Source organism: Giraffa tippelskirchi, chromosome X, assembly GCF_054371585.1.
Source record: "Giraffa tippelskirchi isolate mGirTip1 chromosome X, T2T-mGirTip1v1.2.pri, whole genome shotgun sequence".
Taxonomy (NCBI): domain Eukaryota; kingdom Metazoa; phylum Chordata; class Mammalia; order Artiodactyla; family Giraffidae; genus Giraffa; species Giraffa tippelskirchi.
The window spans coordinates 95,214,131-95,236,066 of record NC_137289.1 but is presented as its reverse complement, the minus strand read 5'-3'; the positions used below and the strand labels follow the sequence as shown (position 1 = coordinate 95,236,066).

Sequence of the window (21,936 nt, the reverse complement as noted above, 5' to 3'; positions counted from 1 at the left end):
GTACATAGCATAAACAGAGAGCGATAGGAGTGTTCTCTATCATCATCATCCTCATCCTCATCTGCTTTCCCTGTGTCCAACCTGGATCACTTGCATGTAGCTCCTCTATATTTGGCTAACTGTTCTAAGTTTGAATTTTGCCTTCTTTTTCTCCTTTTAATAAAGAAACCTGAGACTGAAATCATAGAGTAGATTACCGTAAAAGCTTCATTTCACAATGAGAAACTGGATGAATTCAAGAGGAATTATTCATTGTTTCTTTTTAATTAAAATGATTATTCATTTTAACGGAGAAGGCAATGGCGACCCACTTCAGTACTCTTGCCTGGAGAATCCTAGGGACGGTGGAGCCTGGTGGGTTGCCATCTATGGGGTCACACAGAGTCAGACATGACTGAAGCAAGTTCGCAGCAGCAGCAGCAGCATTCATTTTAAACAAAAACTGTGACAATACAATGACCAGATAAATATAAGGGAAACCAAAATACACCTTTGTGTCATGTTGCTTTCATCAATAAGAACAGATTGAATAAGTATAGAGATTGTCAATGTAAGTACACTGGAATAATAACTTACGTGAGCCCATAGTTAGTTCATAAGAACAACCCCTTAAATATGATACATTTGGAAATGGTTTGAAGTATAGGTTAAACTTACAAGTCCTAACAGAAGTAACATAAGAAAAACCTTGAGAAGATTGTTGGTTGTAGTCAAATTTTAGTTATTCCTTTTTCTATACTAACTATGTTAATTCTCATCTAAATGAGAAATTCTGTGAACCTAATCAGTGTGGGAAAGCCCTCAGCCAGAAACAAGAACACATTCCTCATTGAAAATTTCTTACTGGGAAGATAGCCTATGTATGCAGTGAATGTGGAAAGGTCTTCACTCAGAAGCCACACCTCTTTTTCCAACCCAGTCTGTGGGAAAACCCTATGAATGCAATGAGTGTGATGAGACTTTCACTCATCAGTCAATAGTGAGGTTGCATCAGAGAATTCACACAGGAGTGAAACCCTGCATATGCACTGAATGTAGGCAGGCTTTTATCCAGAAGACCCACCTGACCGCACATCAGAAATTTCATAGTGGAGAGAAGCCGTATGAATGCAGTGACTATGGGACATCTTTCCCTTCCAAATCCAATGCATGAGCATAGAAGAACTCACACAGGGTAAAAACCCATACGTGCACAAGATGTGGGAAGGTCTTCACCGAAAGATCCAATCTCCTTCTACACCAGAAGACTCGGACTGGACAAAGAACTTATGTTTATACTGAATGTGGAGAGGCCTTCACTTACAAGTCAGTCTTGATTACATATCAGAGAATTCATACTGGTGAAAAACCTTATGAATGCAGTGACTGTGGGAAAATCTTTACCCAGAAGTCGTACCTCATTGTACACCTGAATGTTCATACTGGAAGGAAACCTTCTGTGTGTGCTGAATGTGAAATACCCTGAACTCCCTCATGACCACTCTGACACCTCCCCAGTCTTCTCTAATGCTATCTTATCATTGGTAGCTTGTGAACCTCCCTGACTTGCCCATTCCTCAGATCATCCAGTGGTAAATCTCAGAAGGGGGACTGTTCCATCCTAAATTTCCACCCTCTCCCCTAGTTGTATGTCTTAGAAGATAATTCTCTGTCTTGCTCCCATGCAATAAACTGAGGGTACCACTGGGGCACTGTAAATATCACAGATCTCTATCCTCAGATCCAAACAACCCCCCTCCTCCTACTGCAGGAATCTTTCTGGACCAGGAATCCAACCTATGTCCCCTGTGTTGGCAAGTGGAGTCTTATCCACTGTGCCACCTGCAAAGTCCTTAATGAGTTTTAATCCTAGTATAAAACATAGTATGCCTGTTACTAAATACCTAATATAAAAGAACATTTTGTAGGAGAAAATATAACTGAAATTTCTGAAATTCAGTTTTCATGCAGTAATAGTTGTTCTTTACTAAAAATGAGGACTACATAGACAAATGAACGGATAGAGAATATGTGAGATACATATATATGTGAGAACCGTTTTCTAGAAGACGGCTGTGGCAGACCCTACTACAATACACTTAACGACAAGATTACTGTCGATAACACTCTGTCTTTTTCCTTAGGCCGACCCCTTTTCCAGTTTACACCTGTTGTTTGGTATAACCACTATTACTATTCTTAATGGCTGCATTGCACAGCTTGTGAGGTCTTAGTTCCCTGACCAGGGATTGAACCCAGATCCTCAGCAGTGAGACCACAGAGTCCTAATTACTGGACTGCCAGGAAGGAAGTCCCCCACCATAATTATTAACGATGCCCCTTCCGCATTCTAAAGTGCCCTGATTTAGATGATAAAGTACAAGGTTAACTCATCTACACTCCATAAGGAGATCAAACTTGTTTTTGAAATTCAATTATCAGGAAACATTTACCCTGGAAGAATTGGCATATTTTCTATCTGTGACCAATGTAAATCTTGCAAATGACTGCATTTCTTTTCCAGCTGCATCTAATAGGAAGGTAAGAAAGAAACTTATAGCTCAATTTTATTTCCTTTGCAGGACTATCAGGCACAACTGTCTACACTCAAGATAGATCTTGGTGCTGACTTTGTTCATTCTCTCTATATCTCCTCTGACCTAAATTTATAGAGTCATAGCTGGACATTTTGCTTCAGGGATTCTTTTTTTTTTTTTCAAATAAATTTATTTATTTTAGTTGGGGGCTAATTACTTTACAGTATTGTAGTAGTTTTTGCCATACATTGACATGAATCAGCCATGGGTTTACATGTGTTCCCCGTCCTGGACCCCCCTCCCACCTCCCTCCCCACCCCATCCCTCTGGGCCATCCCATTGCCCCAGCCTTGAGCATTTGTCTCATGCATCGAACATGGAGTGGAGTTCTCTTTCACATATGATAATATGCATGTTTCCATGCTATTGTCCTAGAACGTCCCACCCTCACCTTCTCCCTCAGAGTCCATAAGACCGTTCTATGCATCTGTGTCTCTTATTCTGTCTCGCATATAGGGTTATCGTTACCATCTTTCAAATTCCATATATATGCAATAGTATACTGTATTGGTGTTTTTCTTTCTGGCTTACTTCACTCTGTATAATGGGCTCCAGTTTCATCCATCTCAATAGAACCGATTCAAATGTATTTTTTTAATGGCTGAGTAATATTCCATTGTGTATATGTACCACAGCTTCCTTATCCAGTCGTCTGCTGATGGACATCTAGGTTGCTTCCATGTCCTGGCTATTGTAAACAGTGCTGCGATGAACATTGGGGTACACGCGTCTCTTTCAATTCTGGTTTCCTCAGTGTGTATGCCCAGCAGTGGGATTGCTGGGTCATATGGCAGTTCTATTCCCAGTTTTTTAAGGAATCTCCACACTATTCTCCATAGTGGCTGTACTAGTTTGCATCCCCACCAACAGTGTAAGAGGGTTCCCTTTTCTCCACACCCTCTCCAGCATTTATTGCTTGTAGACATTTGGATAGCAGCCATTCTGACTGATGTGAAATGGTACCTCATTGTGGTTTTGATTTGCATTTCTCTAATAATAATGAGTGATGTTGAGCATCTTTTCATGTGTTTGTTAGCCATCTGTATGTCTTCTTTGGAGAAATGTCTGTTTAGTTCTTTGGCCCATTTTTTGATTGGGTCGTTTATTTTTCTGGAATTCAGCTGCAGGAGTTGCTTGTATATTTTTGAGACTAATTGTTTGTCTGTTGCTTCGTTTGCTATTATTTTCTCCCATTCTGAAGGCTGTCTTTTCACCTTGCTTATAGTTTCCTTTGTTGTGCAAAAGCTTTTAATTTTAATTAGGTCCCATTTGTTTAGTTTTGCTTTTATTTCCAATATTCTGGGAGGTGGGTCATGGAGGATCCTGCTGTGATTTATGTCAGAGAGGGTTTTGCCTATGTTTTCCTCTAGGAGTTTTATAGTTTCTGGTCTTACATTTAGATCTTTAATCCATTTTGAGTTCATTTTTGTGTATGGTGTTAGGAAGTGTTCTAGTTTCATTCTTTTACAACTAGTTGACCAGTTTTCCCAGCACCACTTGGTAAAGAGATTGTCTTTTCTCCATTGTATATTCTTGCCTCCTTTGTCGAAGATAAGGTGTCCATAGGTGTGTGGGTTTATCTCTGGGCTTTCTGTTTTGTTCCATTGATCTATATTTCTATCTTTGTGCCAGTACCATACTGTCTTGATGACTGTGGCTTTGTAGTAGAGCCTGAAGTCAGGCAGGTTGATTCCTCCAGTTCCATTCTTCTTTCTCAAGATTGCTTTGGCTATGCTTCAGGGATTCTTAAAGGCCCCCTAAAGACACTGGGAAAGCAATGGATGCAAAAAAACAAATACATGAATTAATGATAACTCATTAAAAACTTGGTTACTTCCTGCTTTTTTGGGAAGGAGCTTGGTCTGTGAAGTCATAAGTGTTGTAGAGATCAGATCCACCCGTCTGAAAACACCCACACTTCAGCTGGGGGTCGCACCCTGTGGGAGACCCAAGGAGCACCATATTTCTATGGCCACAAGCTGTGTATCTGTAACTGATATGATTGTGTGACACTTAGAAAAGGCAGGTTTCTCACTGGGACTATGTGTACCGACTATCCCCTCCTAAGTCGTTAAATATTTTTCCTTACACCCTTATCCAAGACTTCAATTTCTAGAAATCAGTCACCTATATGAAGAAAGGTTTAAGTGCAGAAATGTAACTACAGTGGTATTAATTGTCAAAACCCAAACTATCCTTCATGCATGTTTACTAACAGTATCAGTACAGTTCATTCGCTCAGTTGTGTCCAAATTTTGCGACCCCAGGGACTGCAGCACGCCAGGCTTCCCTTTCCATCACCAACTCCCGTAGCATGCTAAAACCCATGCCCATCGAGTTGGTGATGCCATCCAACCATCTCATACTCTGTTGTCCCCTTCTCCTACAGCCTTCATCTTTCCCAGCAACGGGGTCTTTTCTAATGAGTCAGTTACTCACAACAGGTGGCCAAAGTATTGGAGCTTCAGCTGCATCATCAGTCCTTCCAATAATATTCAGGACTCATTTCCTTTCAGATTGACTGGTTGGATCTCCTGGCAGTCCAAGGGACTCGCAAGAGTCTTCTCCAACACCAAAGTTCAAACGCATCAATTCTCTGCCCGTCAGCTCTCTTTATGGTCCAACTCTCACATCCATACATGACTACTGGAAAAACCATAGCTTTGACTAGACGGACCTTTGTGGGCAAAGTAATGTCTCTGATGTTTATCACGATCTCTTGGATTGTCATAGCTTTTCTTCCAAGAAGCAAGTGTCTTTGAATTTCATGGCTTCAGTCACCATCTGCAGTGATTTGGAGCCCAAGAAAATAAAGTCTCTCACTGTTTCCATTGTTTCCCCATCTATTTGCCATGAAGTGATGGGACTGGGTGCCATCATCTTCGGTTTTTGAATGTTGAGTTTTAAGCCAGCTTTTTCACTCTCCTTTTCCACTTTCATCACGAGGCTCTTTAGTTTCTCTTTGGTTTCTGCCTTAAGGGTGGTGACATTTGCACCTGTGAAGTTATTGATATTTCTCCCGGCAATCTTGATTCCAGTTTGTGCTTCATCCAGCCAGGCATTTCCCATGATGTACTCTGCATAGAGATTAAATAAGCTGGGTGACAGTATACAACCTGGACGTACTCCTTTCCCGATTTGGAACCAGTCTGTTCTACCACGTCCAGTTCTAACTGTTGCTTCTTGACCTGCATACAGATTTCTCAGGAAGCAGGTCAGGTGGTCTGCTATTCCCATCTCTTGAAGAATTTTCCAGTTTGTTGTGATCCACACAGTCAAAGGCTTTAGCATAGTCAATAAAGCAGAAGTGGATGTTTTTCTGGAACTCTCTTGCTTTTTCAATGATCCAACGGATGTTGCAATTGGATCTCTGGTTCGTCTGCCTTTTCTAAAAGCAGCTTGAACATCTGGAAGTTCACGGTCCACGTACAGTTGAAGAAGCCTGGCTTGGAGAATTTTGACCATTACTTCGGTAGCGTGTGAGGTGATTGCCATTGTGCAGTAGTTTGAACATTCTTCGGCATTGCCTTTCTTTGGGATTGGAATGAAAACTTACCTTTGCCAGTCCTGTGGCCGCTGCTGAGTTTCCCAAATCTGCTGGCATTTGAGCACAGCACTTTCAGAGCATCATCTTTTAGGATTTGAAATAGTTCTACTGGAATTCGATCACCTCCACTAGCTTTGTTCATAGTGGTGCTTCCTAAGGCCCACTTGAGTTCACACTCCAGGTTGTCTGGCTCTAGGTGAGTGATCAGACCATCATGGTTATCTGGTTCATGAAGATCTTTTTTGTATAGTTCGTCTCTGTATTCTTGCCACCTCTTCTTAATATCTCCTGCTTCTGTTGGATCCATAACATTTCTGTCCTTTATTGTGCCCATCTTTGCATGAAATGTTCCCTTGGTGTTTCTAATTTTCCTGAAGAGATCTCTAGTCTTTCCCATTGTGTTGTTTTCCTCTATTTCTTTGCATCGATCACTGAAGAAGGCTTTCTTATCTCTCCTTGCTAGTCTTTGGAACTCTGCATTCAAATGGGTATATCTTTCCTTTTCTCCTTTGCCTTTAGCTTCTTTTCTTTTCTCAGCTATTTGTAAGGCCTCCTCAGACTACCATTTTGCCTTTTTGCATTTTTTTTACTTGGGGATGCTCTGGATCAGTGCCTCCTGTACAATGTCATGAACCTCTGTCCATAATTCTTCAGGCACTGTGTCCTTCGGATCTAATCCCTTGAGTCTATTTGTCACTTCCACTCATAATCGTAAGGGATTTGATTTAGGTCATACCTGAATGGTCTAGTGGTTTTCCCTACTTTCTTCAATGAAAGTCAGAATTTGGCAATAAGGAGTTCATGATCTGAGCCACAGTCAGCTCCCGGTCTTGTGTTTGCTGACCATATAGAGCTTCTCCATCTTTGGCTGCAGAGAATATAATCAATCTGATTTTGGTATTGACCATCTGGTGATGTCCATGTGTAGAGTCTTCTCTTGTGTTGTTGGAAGAGGGTGTTGCTATGAGCAGTGCATTTTCTTGGCAAAACCCTGTTAGCCTTTGCCCTGCTTTGTTTTGTCCTTCCAGGCCAAATTTGCCTGTTACTCCAGGTATCTCTTGACTTCCTGCTTTTGCATTCCAGTTGCCTATAATGAAAAGGACATCTGTTTTGCGTGTTAGTTCTAGAAAGTTTTGTAGGTCTTCATAGAACTGTTCAACTTCCGCTTCTTCAGCACTACTGGTTGGGGCATAGACTTGGATTACTGTGCTACTGAATGGTTTGCCTTGAAACGAGCAGAGATTATTCTGTCATTTTTGAGATTGCACCCAAGTATCAGACTCTTGCACATCAGACTCTTTCACTGACTGTGAGGGCTACTCGATTTCTTCTAAGGGATTCTTGCCCACAGTGTTAGATATAACGGTCATCTGAGTTAAATTCACCCATTCCAGTCTATTTTAGGTCACTGATTCCTAAAATGATTCCTATATTAACAGTATATTGGTTATAAAAATGATGATACATGCAAAAACTCAATATTATGCAACTGTTAAATTTGCATACAAAAATATTTGCTGACATGGAGAAAAGTTTAAGTTAGTGTAAAGAGCAAAAAATGAAGGTAAACAATTCTAATTTTCATATAAACTAAGTGTGCATATATTACTAATATATTAAACACTCAGGAACAGACACACATGCACATACACAGAAAAAATGTCTGAAACAATAAACATCAAAACGTTAATAGAATTGATAGTTAGGTGATAATAGAGTTAGAGGTCATTTTAATTTTCATCTTTCTACTTAGATTGTGTCACTTCCTGTTACAAACATGAAACTATTTTTATATAATCATATATATTAATATACATTTTTACATATTTATATACATATATGAATCTATATAATAATATAAAATACATTTAACTATTTCAAATCCATATAATCAACAAAACTAAAGTAATGCAGTTTTATAACACATACTGTCTTACTGAGCTCCTGTGACAACCAGCCTGTCCCCGAAGTTGACAGCAGAGTCGGGAGTGTCAGAAGAAGGGAGCTGTGGGGCAATGTCTGGCTCCCTCATTCTCCTCTGTTTGCAAAATTTCAAGGGGAACTTTTAGTGGGAAAGCTGGTCTTGGCTGGAGTGTGGGGAGGGTGGAGGACACAGTCAGGAGACCTGGCTCCAGTTCATTACAGTCACAACCCCAGGGACCTGGGCAACTCATGTACCTTCTCAGGCCACTTTATTCATCTTTGAGAAGAAGAGGAAGAACTAGAAGGGCCCTAGAGACTGTGCTCACCCTACTACCTGGCCATCCTCTAGGTTCCAAAAAAAAAAAAAAAAAAGGAATTTTCTGCCCTAGATGAGGGTAGAGGGGAAATTAGCAAATCCCCAAGGATCAGGAAAACAGAAGATCGGGTGGTGATCAGCTGAGCCTTTGCCACAGAGCCAGTGGGGCGTGCTGGACATCAGGGGGCAATGTCTCCCAGGCTGGGGCTGGTGGTCACCCTACCTGAACATTGCTGCCTGCAGACACCCTGGACCTCCCCCTCTCCCAGGCTCTGGGGGTTAACCCTTCATCCCACCTTTCCTCCATCAACTACATCACATTTTTCACTGAAAGAGGCAGGGCTCTGGATGTGGGACACCAGCCACGTGGTACTCACACTCAGCAGTGGGATGGTGATTCATCTCAGGGGCAGCAAGTCTGGAATCTGCCCCTCCTGTGACACACTTGCTCTGCCCTGAGGCCCTGCTGTTCAATATCAGGTACCTCATTTAATTTTCACTGTAACCTTGCCAGCTACATGACAATGATGATCATTAAAACCATTTGACAACAGAAGCTGTTGAAGCACAATGAGGCTAAGTCAGTTATCCCAAGGTCACACTACTAGCAAGTAGAAAGACCAGGAAATACTGAAGCCAAGGTCAGCCGACTCCAAAGTCAGTCTGTGATTCTGAACCCCATACCGGGTCGGCTCCCAATAAACAATACTCCTATTATCCATCGTCTTCAAGATGCTCCGGCTGAAGGAGGACATCTTGTGGGCATAAACTGAGCTTCTGCATATTTCTGTGCACATCCACAGCAACCTGCTTGAATTTCCCTTTTCTGACAGAGGCCAAAACTCAAACTCATCCTCCCTCCTTTCTTAGACCCTGGAAACCAGGTGTGCACCAAGTCCCCCTGTGACTGACCAACTCAAAAATGTTGGTCTCTGCTCACCTCACGTCCCTGGCACTATACCCCTGATTCCTCTCGCTGCCAATCACTCACTGACCAGCAGAATCCACCCATGGATGCACTACAGGGACTGCCAGAGGACACTTCAAAGTCACTTGAATGGCCAGGCTCCTCATATTACTAATCCACAGTGATGACTATGACAACACTGAATAATAACCAACACAAGTGCAGCAGTGCCCCATCCCACGCAGGTTTCCAATTATCTATCTCCCCAGACTACCAATTAATGACCCACGTAGTTTTGAAAACTGCCTCATGGAGCAGCCAAACACTGAACTTTCCTGATGGATTCTATGGTTTTCATTTCAGAAACCCACCTAGTATCTTTCACAAAATCACTGACCCTCCAGTCCCTACCTGTCTGTCTCCACATCCCCATAAACTGAGTTGTCGAAAACAACACATACTGATTATCTCATAGTTTCTGTGGGTCAAGATCCTAGGCACGGCGTAGCTCGACTGTCTGTTTCAGGGTCTCTCGTGTGGCTGCCATCAAGGTCTCAGCAGGGCTTGGGGCCTCATCTGAAGGCTCACCTGGGGAAGGATGTTCTTCCAAGCTCATTTATGTGGTTGTTTGCAGGATCCAGTTCATCTGGGCTGTTGGACTGAGAGCCTCAGTTTCATACTATTCGTCAAAGGCAATCCTGAGTTCCCTGCTATCTAGGCCTCCCCAACACGGCAAGTTGGTTCACTAAGTCCACAAGGAAGAGAGTCTGTTAGCAAGACACAAGCTACAATCTCTTGTAAGCAAATCACGAAGGTGGCATCTCCTCAGTGTTAAAGGTATGCTACTGCTTAGAAGTGAGTCACACAAATGGAGGGAATTACACAAAGTCTTGACTACCAGGAGTCTGGGATCACTGGGAGCCATCTTAGAAGCCACTTCTCATAGGCCATCAATAAAGAAGGACTCTTGGATACATATATGTGTATGGCTGAGTCCCTTTGTTTGCCACCTGAAACTATCACAACATTGTTAATCTGCTACACTCCAATACAAAAATAAAAAGTGTAGTTAAAAAGAAGGACTCTAGTGCAGAGATCCTATACCCACTCCCAAGAAAACACTCCTTAAAGCAAAAGAACAACAGGTTCAGACACTAAATAATTTGAAGACTCTTCCACCAGTTTACTCTATTTGATGAAAACACTAAAGGAAGTATTCTAAATAAATGAATACTGAATGAGAAGATAGACCTCAAAATATGAGAGCAAAACAATGGTTAGCAATAACTGTTGTGGTAAAACATTTGCACATTCATGTAGCTAGAGTTAAATTATGGTAAATAAAGTGATTGGGACCTTGAGGTACAAATACTAAGTAAGTTTTCTTGAAGCAGAATTGACTTACCCTAAGAAAAATACAGTCTTCCAAAGATCAGTTTAAATATTGCTAGAAAAACCCAAAAATAATACTGTTCATCTTCCTGAGGCAAATACGGGTGATAAATATCCTTCTCTACAAGGAAAGGCTGATTATATTCTGATCAAATAATAGAGAACACATAAATCATGCCTGTTAGAAGTGACCCAATATATAATTGTACAATTAGTAAACATAAAAAGCATTAATGCGGTAAGGGGGAGGGACAAAAATGAACAGAAGCATCAAAGTATTAGGAAGAAGGAAAGAAAAACGTTGCATTTAGGAAACAGTAAAATTGATAATAAGGATGGTATAATAGAAAAGACAAGATTATCGTACTTACACGTATTTAAATGGACTAAAGCCGAAGACACAAGTGTGCGATGAGAGCAACAAATGCATACAGTTGAAAAGAAGCATACCTTAAACAGTGAGAAAAATAAGGTTTAGGCAAAGATACACAAGGTTGTGCATGCTCAGTTGCTCAGTCGTGTCTGACTCGTTGCAAGTCCTGGACTGTAGCCCCCAGGCTCTTCTGTCCATGGAATTTTTCAGGCAGGAATACTGGAGTGGAGCGCCACTTCCTACTCCAGGGGATCTTCCCGACCCAGGGATAGAACCCATCTCTCCTGCATTGCGGGTGGATTCTTTACCACTGAGTCACCTGGGAAACCCACACACAAGGTTAGTGGCTGCAAAATAAAAGAAGCAGTGATGATGTGCTTGGCAAAGTAAATTCAAGGTCAAAAGGACTCAACAAGCAAAACAGAGAAAACCCATAGTGGCGTTGTGCAAAAGAGCCTAAGATGTGTACTTTAGGGTTTCCCACCTCTACCTGCCAAAAACACAACTACAAAGAGAAATTTGTCTTAAAATATTACAACATTTATTCTATCTTTTGATAACAGAAGAGTTGGAACAGACAAAAAGACAAAAGTCAGAGTAAAGAAGCAGTAACTGTCAAACTAGATAGAAAAGTCCTAATGAGTAATCTGAACCTAACAGAAGATATGTTTTCTTACATCCATGAAAAGTCTTACAAAACTCACTTGAGTAATCTGGGCCACAAAGAAAATCTTGAGTCATATTTTGAGTATTCATATTCAACATGCTACATTCTCTCATCACAGTAAAAGCATAATTACAAATATAGAAAGGAAAGATAGCCAAAACTGCTTAAGCAGTTAGAAACTAAGAAACATTCCTCAAAAGGTAGAATCAGAGTGAGAAATCAATTCTGAAGTTGCACTTTTCAGACCAGAGTTTATGAGGTACAGCTGCATTAGAAAAACGTGTGTAGTTTCAAATCCTTTACTACTATAATAGACTGGAAAACAAAAAATAATAAAGTTAGGAATTCAATTCAAGAAAGAACAAAATGAAGCAAACACATACAAATGAAACACAAAACAAACAATCAAGGTGGCAATTAATCAAATGAAAGTTTACATAAATAAATATAAACTTAGGGAGTATAAATAAAACTAACATCTAATCTTATAATTATTTAAAGGGATTAGCTCCTGGAAAATATGATCAAGAAAGAAAAAAATACAATACTGGGAATAAAAAAAGGAGATATGGCACCAGATAGGGAGTGCATTAGATAACTAATATACTCGTGATGGTGGAATACGAGGTGTAAGTCTAGAGCAACATCCTGAAATATTTAGATGAAATATCTGAGTCCATGCAGAAGAAACAATAGTGAAAATTACTTGCCCCCCCAAAATCTCTGAGGGTCAAGTGAATATAAAAAGAACAGGAAGAGTAGTTGAAGTCTCTCATTGGAGGCATACCAGTCCCCACAGGCAGCGTTACTGGACACACCTCCACCGGTCTGGCAGGGCCTGGCAAAGGCAGATGTGGCAGAGGTCCCAATCCTCTTCTGGCAACCCTACAGGCATTAGGTAGACAGAGTCAGCTGGAAAGAGTAGACCCAGAGCAGGGTAGTTGGAAGAGGAGAACAAGACAGGATCAGAGGTCTGGGAGTGGGGGTGTGCATAGACCAGGACTCTACTGACAGGGGCCAAGGCTGACAGAAGGGCTGGGATCTCATGGTATGGTGAGGGGTGGAACAAGATGGGCAGGGGCAAGGGCACGATCGCATTGACACCTTGAACTCTCCTCAGTGTCCCAAAACGGAATCATCACCTTTTCCCTCCATTGCAACATTTTTCCAGCACCTCTGGCCTGGGGAATGCCAACAATTATACAGAAGTTGGTCAAAGTGCACTGATCAGGTGACAATGACAGACCTGATGGCCTGGGACGGGGGACTCAGGGTCACTGGTACCCACTTTGTAGCCTCACCTCTCCCTTGACAGAAAAGGACAAACTGAGCTGAGTGTGCAGCACTTCTCAGCCAACTCCAAATGAGCCTGCCACCCAAGTAAAGCTGCACTGTGACCCACCACCATCGGAGGTGTGGAATTGAGTTTGTGGGCACAGAGACTGGATTAGGGGCCACCAGGAGATATTAAAATGTCTTGCTAATCTCAAGTTTCTAAACAAAACTCTGGCCAGTGGGAGATGAGCACAGGGCAGACCCTTTGGCCCCGCCCAGATTCAGGAAAGAGAGAGACGGGGGATAAGAGAAAGGACAGAAATGGGGAAATTTTAAAGACCGGTCCACCTTAAGGAGGCGTAGAGACAGGATGCTAAATGGGGAACAGAGAAGCACAGAGAAACTTTGAGATGCCCTGAGATAGACATGGTTATAGGAACAGGTGTGTGAGAAATTTGTAGTGTCTCCCTTGGACCAGGTATCGGGCATAGGACCTCAGTTGAGCAGAGCTCAGCTGTCTATTCTGGAGCGAAGGTCAGTGGTGAGTGGATCATGCTGGATTGCTTGGTGAAGCATCAGGGCCGGCAACCCTGTCCGATTCATCATGGCTGTGCGCTCCTTGTGTTCCTGCTCAACCAGCTCGTGCAACTGCGGGGGGTAAGTGTGAGAAGGGGCTTCTAGGATCCCATGCTGCCCCTCAGCCACACTCAGCCTCGTAACCTACCACACAAACATGCTCTAGGTCCACCTCGGCACGCCTCAGCTTCTCCCAGCAATAGTGGAGGTTGCAAAGGCATTTGGGGAGATGACAGAAATCATCAGTGACCTCAAAGACATTGTGCACTAGTGGACAACCACACACCTGATCATCTGGAGCCTGAGGGCAGAAAGAATAATGATGAGGTGTGGAGGGGGGTGGCTATGGAGGGTGATCGGGCAGGTAAAATGAGAGGAAGAGGGGGATTGGAGGGCAGTCGGGCAGAAGGAGAGGGGCGGGAAGTGACCTAGCAGGAAGGAAGAGAGGAATTCAGTGATTACTAGGTAAAGAAGAAGGGGGCAAAGCGGGTATGATCAAGCACGGAGGATGGAGGAAGAAGCTAAGCTGGGATGTAGGAAAGGGTGTGATGGGTAGGATGGATGGAAGAATAGAAAGAGATCAAACAGGAAGGAGAGGAAGGATGGAGGGGAAGTCTGACAGGGAGAAGTAGATGAATGTGAGTGACAGCCGCCCAGTCATGTCCAACTCTTTGCGACCCCATGGACCCATGGAATTCTCTAGGCCAGAATACTGCAGTGGGTAGCCTTTGTCTTCTCCAGGGGATCTTCCCAAACCAGGGATTGAACCCGGGTCTTCCGCATTTCAGGCGGATTCTTTACTAGCTGGACCACAGTAGATGAATGGAGGTTGGTAAAACACAGAGGAGGTGAGGAATGGGGTCAGGAGTGTGGAGGGATGAGGGCTGATCAAGCAAAGAAGAAGGGATTTTGGAGATGAGAAGCAGGGAGAAGGTGACTGGACAAGTGAGGCAGCAAGAACAAAAACATAAATGAAGGGAAGTCCGAAATTCAAAAGAGAAGAATTGAGGGTGGCTTTTCAGGGATGGTTGGGGTGGAATGTCGGGCAGGGGCTAGGAAAAGAAAGTAGCTGGGCACGCAAGGAGACAGGAGGAACAGGAGATGGTTTTACTGAGCAGGAGAGGAATGGAGGCTAGACAGGCAGAAAGAGAGAGACAGGCAGAAAGAGAAATGTTTGGGGGGGTGTGGTCAGGCAAGGAGCTTATCAATAAAGAAACAGCAACCAGGCAGAGAGAAAAGTGAGACTAGAAGATGCCTGAGCAGTAGGGCGGGGGAGTGTAGGGGAGGTCAGGAAGAGAGGAGGGGACCCATCGAGATTGGTCAGTAGGTATGAAAGCAGTCAGGCAGAGGGAAGAAGGAATAGGAGGCACTTCAAGCATGGAGAACCAGAAGAAGAAGGTGGTCAGGTAGGGAGAAGGGGAGAAATGGAAGGTCATGAAATAGAGAAGGAAAAGTCTCACCTTGGGGTCCACTGAGGGCTTGGGACCTCTTACTCTGTGGGTTGTAAACATCTTAGAAGAGCCTTGTGGCTCTGGGGAGAGATTGAAAGTGAGGTGCTAAAGATGAAGAGGAGGGTGGTTTCACCCTGAACCCAGGCCACACTTTCTCCCAATCCCACCCAAGTGGGCTTCCCTGGTGGCTCCTCACACAAACCCTGCCCCCCAATTCACCCACTTTTGCCTCTGAGCCCACCCACATCCTGCCCTTGATCTTGCCCACCCTGCTCCTGCTCCTGTCCACATCATGCCTTGGAAGCTTCAGCTTCATCATCAGTCCTTCCAATGAATATTCAGGGATGATTTCCTTCAGGATTCACTGGTTTGATCTCCTTGTAGACCAAGGGACTCTCAAGAGTCTTCTGCAGCATGAATATTTACCAGAAAAGGCAAGCATAGATTAGCCTCAGGGAAAGTTATTGAAACCTGTAGTTCACTGGGTTCCACCTCCAAGGTTCCCTCAATCAGTTGACTCTGAGACTTTTCCCTAGTATTCCCTGGCTGAGGGTTTCGTCCTGGGCTTTCCTGATTCCCTTGTTCCTGCAGGTTCTGCATTCTCAGGAGTCTCTTTCTCCAGTCCCTCATCCAGTGTCTTGGCATACTGTAATAATGACATACAGTTTTCCCACCTAACTTGGCTCCCTTCACGTGTTGTCCAGAGTAGGGGTTCTTCCCTTAGAAAATAGCTGTAACCAAGTGGCTAACACAGTGATGTTTAACTGCTTCTTTTCTCCTTCCTTTTTCTCTAGCATGCCCCCAAATTGAGCAGCTGCTGCTAAGTTTTATGCAATCGTCTGTTCTAGGTTGAAGCAAACGTTGCTAGGACTAGTGGGTGATTTTGAACTGCCTCTGGATCCAGGCCGGTAAGTTGTGGGGTGATTTCTCCCAGCTCACTTTTCGTAGAAGGACTTCAAGTATGGCCATGTGCAGGCCTCTCAGTGGGTCCCTCAAGTCATTAGTTCTTCCATGGTTGTGGGAGGTGGCATATAGTCTGAGTCTTTTGGCCACCTTTCCCCCTGATATGCTGGGTTGCTTTTCGGTCCTGACATGCCTGCTCCATCAACCAACCACAGCCTGCTGCTTGCACAATTCTGTGCAGCTACCAGGGCACATCCCAATGTTTGGGGCTGTAAATTGAAAACACACTGCCAGGTACTTGTGCAAACTTCTGTGGGTCTTTCCTGGGCCCACAAAAAGAATCCCTCAGTGAATAATGTAGGGAAGTTGAACAGCATGTAGATTTGTACTGTTTCAAGTCTGGGTAGCCACTTAATGGCATCAGTTTCATTGGCAAAGTGGTTAGGGAAGGCTAACTGTCTTGTCATTGAGTCAGGAAAAATGTAGAATTAGATGACTCTTGGGTTTCCTTTCCCATATTGTATTTTTCAGCCTAGCACCATTTTTGCTGGTCTATTCCAAGTGACAAATCCCCATCCTGTAGCCACCATGGGAGGTGGGGTGGGGACACCGTCTTTTATTAAAGTTCCCACTTACTCCTTAACAGTATTGCTTTCTCATCTCGGCTTTTCTAGCTATTTAGTTTGTAGATAAGAAAATACTCTTGAAGACCGAGATCTAGGCTAAGCCCGAAATGGAGTCAGAGCTGGGGCATGAGACTCACACACCTCACATAGGGCCGATAATTCATTACTGTCTCCTTGTCCTTCTTTGCAGGGAAATCTATTTAACTGCCCATCTTGAAGATCATAGTTTTGCCTTCACTAGAAGTCTGATCGAGGTGTGAAGATAAAGAGATGCTATGGAAAGGGACCAAAATGAGGGGAGACAGCAGAGAAAGGAGGAGGAGGATTTGCAGAAAGAGAAAGTGACTTTAATTCTCCCATTTCCTCTTCCATTTTCCTACATCTTCCCAAATAGTGTTTAACCTTCTTCCTAGGATGATACTCATCCTGTAAACACAAGTAATTCCTTTGCTGGGGATGAAAGTGCAAGTGTTAGTCGATCAGTCGTGTCTACCTCTTTGCAACACCATGGACAGTAGCCTGCCAGGCTCCTCTGTCCGTGGGATTCTCCAGGCAAGAATACTGGAGTGGGTTGCCATTCCCTTCTCCAGGGGATCTTCCTGACCCAGGGATTGAACCCAGGTATCCTGCGTTGCTAGCAGATTCTTTACCGTCTGAGCCACCAGGGAAACCTGGGCAAGAGGTTCTTCTAAAAACCACCGCATGTGTTAATTCATCCAAATTAATGGAAGCATCCTCAGGCCAATATAAGCCTGCATTTTCCTTTCAAATGGATTCCCTTCCAAATGTCATCTAGAGCTCTAGTGGCCATTCAAGAGAGAAGATCTGCAGGCAACATCTGGGCTTCCCGTCTTTCCCACCATTAAAGCTGATGGTGACCCTGATGGATTTTTAGGTCCTGTATTACGCATGCTTACTCAAAAAGAAAATCTAGAATCTGGACAGTGAGATCCATGCAGGTAGTATTGGAAAAGAGCAAAGAGCTAAGGGGGAGGCATTTTATAATTCATCTTCACTGGTCTGCTCAGTTCGGGAAATTTCAGGCCATCCCAGCCTCATCAGCAAACTGGGAAAATTAAAAATACAGTCTCCTGAAAACGCAGGAGATCTTCTCCACAAATGGAGAATAGAGACAGAATGATTTCATTACTGAGTATTAAACCAGACTGTGCTTGGCATCATGCGCAATCTGCTAATCAGACTGCAAAGGTAGCAAGAAATCAACCTTTTGCTTAACTGAGCATACACAGTCCAGTACCTGAATGTTCTTAAGAAGAACGACAACTAGTGGTCCTGCAAGAGGACCTGAGACCACCATTTTCTCTACATTCTCTTGTAGTTCATCCTAAGCTCAGCTGGTCATGGTAGTGGCATCTGTGCCAGTTAATTGTCTTTATCCGAAGGCAGAGTCAGACTTCTCCTGTCTCTTATGACAAGCAGGTATCAAGGAAAGATAAGCAAGCCTTCCTAAGTGATCAATGCAAAGAAACAGAGGGAAACAATAGAAAGGGAAAGACTAGAGATGCCTTCAAGAACATTAGAGATACCAAGGGTACATTTCATGCAAAATTGCGCACAATAAAGACAGGAATGGCATGGACCTAACAGAAGCAGAAGATATTAAGAAGGGGTGGCAAGAGTACACAGAAGAACTACACAAAACAGATGTTAATGACCCAGATAACCACGATGGTGTGATCACTCACCTAGAGTCAGATATCCTGGAAGTCAAGATATCCTGAAGTCAGATATCCTGAAGTCAAGTGGGTCTTAGGAAGCACCATTATGAACAAAGTTAGTGGAGGTGATGGAATTCCAGCTGAGCTATTTCAAATCCTAAAAGATGATGCTGTGAAAGTGCTGCGCTCAAATGCCAGCAAATCTGGAAAACTCAGCAGTGGCCAGAGGACTGGCAAAGGTCAGTTTTCATTCCAATCCCAAAGAAAGGCAATGGCAAAGAATGCTCAAACTACCACACAATTGTACTCATCTCAAACACTAGCAAATTAATGCTCCAAATTCTCCAAGCTAGGCTTCAACAGTACGTGAGCCGAGAACTTCCAGATGTTCAAGCTGCTTTTAGAAAAGGCAGAGGAACCAGAGATCAAATCGCCAACATCCGTTGGATCATAAAACAAGCAAGAGGATTCCAGAAAAACATGCATTTCTGCCTTATTGACTATGCTAAAGCCGTTGACTCTGTGGATCTCAACAAACGATGGAAAATTCTTCACGAGATGGGAATACCACACCACCTAAGCTGCCTCCTGAGAAACCTGTATGCAGGTCAAGAAGCAACAGTTAGAACTGGACATGGAAGAACAGACTGGTTCGAAACTGAGAAAGGATACGTCAAGCCTGTATATTGTCACCCTGCTTATTTAACTTCTATGCAGAGTACCTCATGGGAAATGCCTGGCTGCATGAAGCACAAACTGGAATCAAGATTGTCGGGAGAAATATCAATAACTTCACATGAGCAAATTACACCACCCTTAAGGCAGAAACCAAAGAGAAACTAAAGAGCCTCATGATGAAAGTGGAAAAGGAGAGTGAAAAAGCTGGCTTAAAACTCAACATTCAAAAAACAAAGATGATGGCATCCTGTCCCATCACTTCATGGCAAATAGATGGGGAAACAGTGGAAACAGTGAGAGACTTTATTTTCTTGGGCTCCAGAATCACTGCAGATTGTGACTGCAGCCACAAAATGCAAAGATGCTTGCTCCTTGAAAGAAAAGCTATGACAATCCAAGAGAGTGTGATAAAAATCAGAGACATTACTTTGCCCACAAAGGTCCGTCTAGTCAAAGCTATGGTTTTTCCAGTAGTCATGTATGGATGTGAGAGTTGGACCATAAAGAGAGCTGAGAGGCAGAGAATTGATGCTTTTGAATTTTGGTGCTGGAGAAGACTCTTGCGAGTCCCTTGGACTGCCAGGATATCCAACCTGTCAATCCTAAAGGAAATGAGTCCTGAATATTCATTGGAAGGACTGATGCTGCAGCTGAATCTTCAATACTTTGGCCACCTGATGTGAATAACTGACTCATTAGAAAAGACCCTGTTGCTGGGAAAGTTTGAAGGCTGTAGGCGAAAGGGACACAGAGGATGAGATGGTTGCATGGCATCACTGACTTCGACAGACATGAGTTAGAGCAAGCCCTGGGAGTTGGTGATGGACAGGGAAGCCTGGCGTGGTGCAGCCCATGGGGTTACAAGGAGTCAGACAGGACTGAGGGACTGAACTGAACTGAACTGTGTTCCAGCTTAGAGCCAGGGCCTGAGGCTAAGGTGCCAGGATGACAGAGAGACAGAGCACTGTCTGCTTTGGTGTTTATCGTTCAAGGAGATGGCTCCTAGGCCCAAAAGAAAATTATTCCCGGGTTGTTTTGCTGGCAGAAGGCTTATGAACCCTTTTCAGATTTACATATGTACCCAAGGGGCAGAGGAAGGGTTTATAAATACCAGTTTTCTCAAGGAAATGTTCTAAGAAAAGGGAAGGAGGAAAAGGTCTCTTTCTCTTCTAGCAACAGGGAAGATTCCGTTTTTTAAAAACGGCTGTGAGTTTTAAAAGGCTGTGAGTTTCCTAAGCCTGAGTTCCCGCAGAGGTGACGCAGATCATCCTTGACAAATGCCTGCCTGTGCACTGAGTTGCCTTACAGGAAAGGACCCTGAGCCTGGGCAACCTGCTCCCTAAGAGAAGCCTGGAAACCAGCCTTGGAGTCATTTGCTGTAAGCACAAACCTGAGAAATGCCAGGGAAAGAGCACTCGGGGCCTTGCTTTCCTGTCACACTCAGCAAGATGTGTAGGAGCGCAAGAGACCCATGGAGGAGTGTCTTCCAAGTCCAGTGGGACAGAAAAGAAGGCCTAGGCGGTGACACAGCACTCCCAGTGCCATCAGTCTGTGCTGTACATTTGTTTACAGCCACAAAGTCTCAAATGGCCAGGGCCACCGGAGCAACATACATTCCGCTGGCGGTAATCCACAGTGAGCCTGCACCCCGCGCTGGTTTTTCCCACTGGCCAGACTGGGCCATTGTATTGATGCTTTACTGTCCTAATCTACCTGCCACATCTTAGTCTTAATCAAGGCCGTAACTTCTCTTTGTCCTCCAGGGATTCTCTGCTGTTTCTCTTCGGACACCTGGGAGAGGATAGGGAGATGGGTTGGGGAATGCACTGCACACTCTGCTGTCATCTCTCTACATGTGGCAGCCCCTGAACCAGAGAATTTCCTTTGGTCTTCATCCAGCATTCCTAGAACAAGCATGCAAAACACTGTCCCGGTGATGTATTGGGTCATGGAAGCAACAATGACAGTTCTGTTGACCCTTGAACAACGTAGGGGTTAGGGGCACCAACCCCCCTCTGAGGCAAGAATCCAAGTATAACTTTAGACTCTTCCAAAACTTAACTACTAATAGTCTACTGTTGACTGGAAGCCTTACGGTTAACATAAACAGTTGATTAACACATATTTTGTATGTTATATCCATTACCTGGGCGCTAGTGGTAAAGAATTCGACCGCCAGGGCAGGAGACGAGCAAGATACGTGGGTATGATCCTCGGGTGGGGAAGATCCCCTGGAGAAGTGAAAGTCTACCCACTCCGATATTCTGGCCTGGAGAATTCCACGGACTATAAAGTCCACGGGGAAGCAAAGAGTCGGACACGACGGAGCGTCTGTCAGTCAGTCCTGACGTCCCTGCCTTCAATCTCGGTGCTTGCTTCTCTTACTTACTCGTAAATGTCTTTTTCCACATGGTTCCGGCAGAATAGGGCACTTTTATCTGTATTCAAAACCTCTTCAGGCAGATATCCCTCTCCTCAGCGGTTTTTCTGCCTGGTATCTGGAACGCATCTGCTGCCCCCTAGTGGGTGCAAGCTGCTTCTCCTCTCATCTTGACATTTTAAAAGCCAAACAAACTTCTTTCTTAAAATTATCAGACCTTTCTTTGCTGACATTGCATTCCCCAGCTTCAGATTCTTCACCTTCCTTTGCTTTAGGTTGTTGTTGAAAGACTTGGCTTTTCCTTGAATCATATAGAGGCTTTTGGTATGCCTTTCTCAGAGCAATCCTGCATCTACATTACAGCTGCATTTTCAAAATTAGATACAGCGTTTCACAAAAAGTGCAAGGTTTTCAGGCCTGTTGGTATAGCTGCAATGGCAGCTTCACCAATTTGCTTTTTTCAAAAGCAATAGGCCTTACGATGGGTTCTTTTTTCTTGAAATGGTGGGAAACCACAGCTGCAGACCTCAACCTATAGCAAATATCAAGCAGTTCAATTTTTTGTTGTAATGCTGTGGCTTTTCTCTGCTTCTTGGGAGCACTTCCAGCATCACTAGTGGTTTGGTCTGGTTCATGGTGTCATTCAAGGTTTACAATATTGCACTAA

The 21,936-nt window shown here is 43.7% G+C and overlaps 1 protein-coding gene across 1 annotated transcript in view; it reads left to right on the top strand.

Moving 5' to 3' along the window:
* The window catches only part of LOC145535706 (uncharacterized), a 54,494-nt gene extending 33,736 nt beyond the window's left edge, over positions 1-20,758 (top strand). The window contains 2 exon segments of the mRNA XM_081564077.1: positions 18,931-19,433; positions 20,752-20,758. Coding sequence (XP_081420203.1) covers positions 18,931-19,433; positions 20,752-20,758 — 510 coding nt within the window.
* Positions 20,759-21,936: the final 1,178 nt, after the last annotated feature.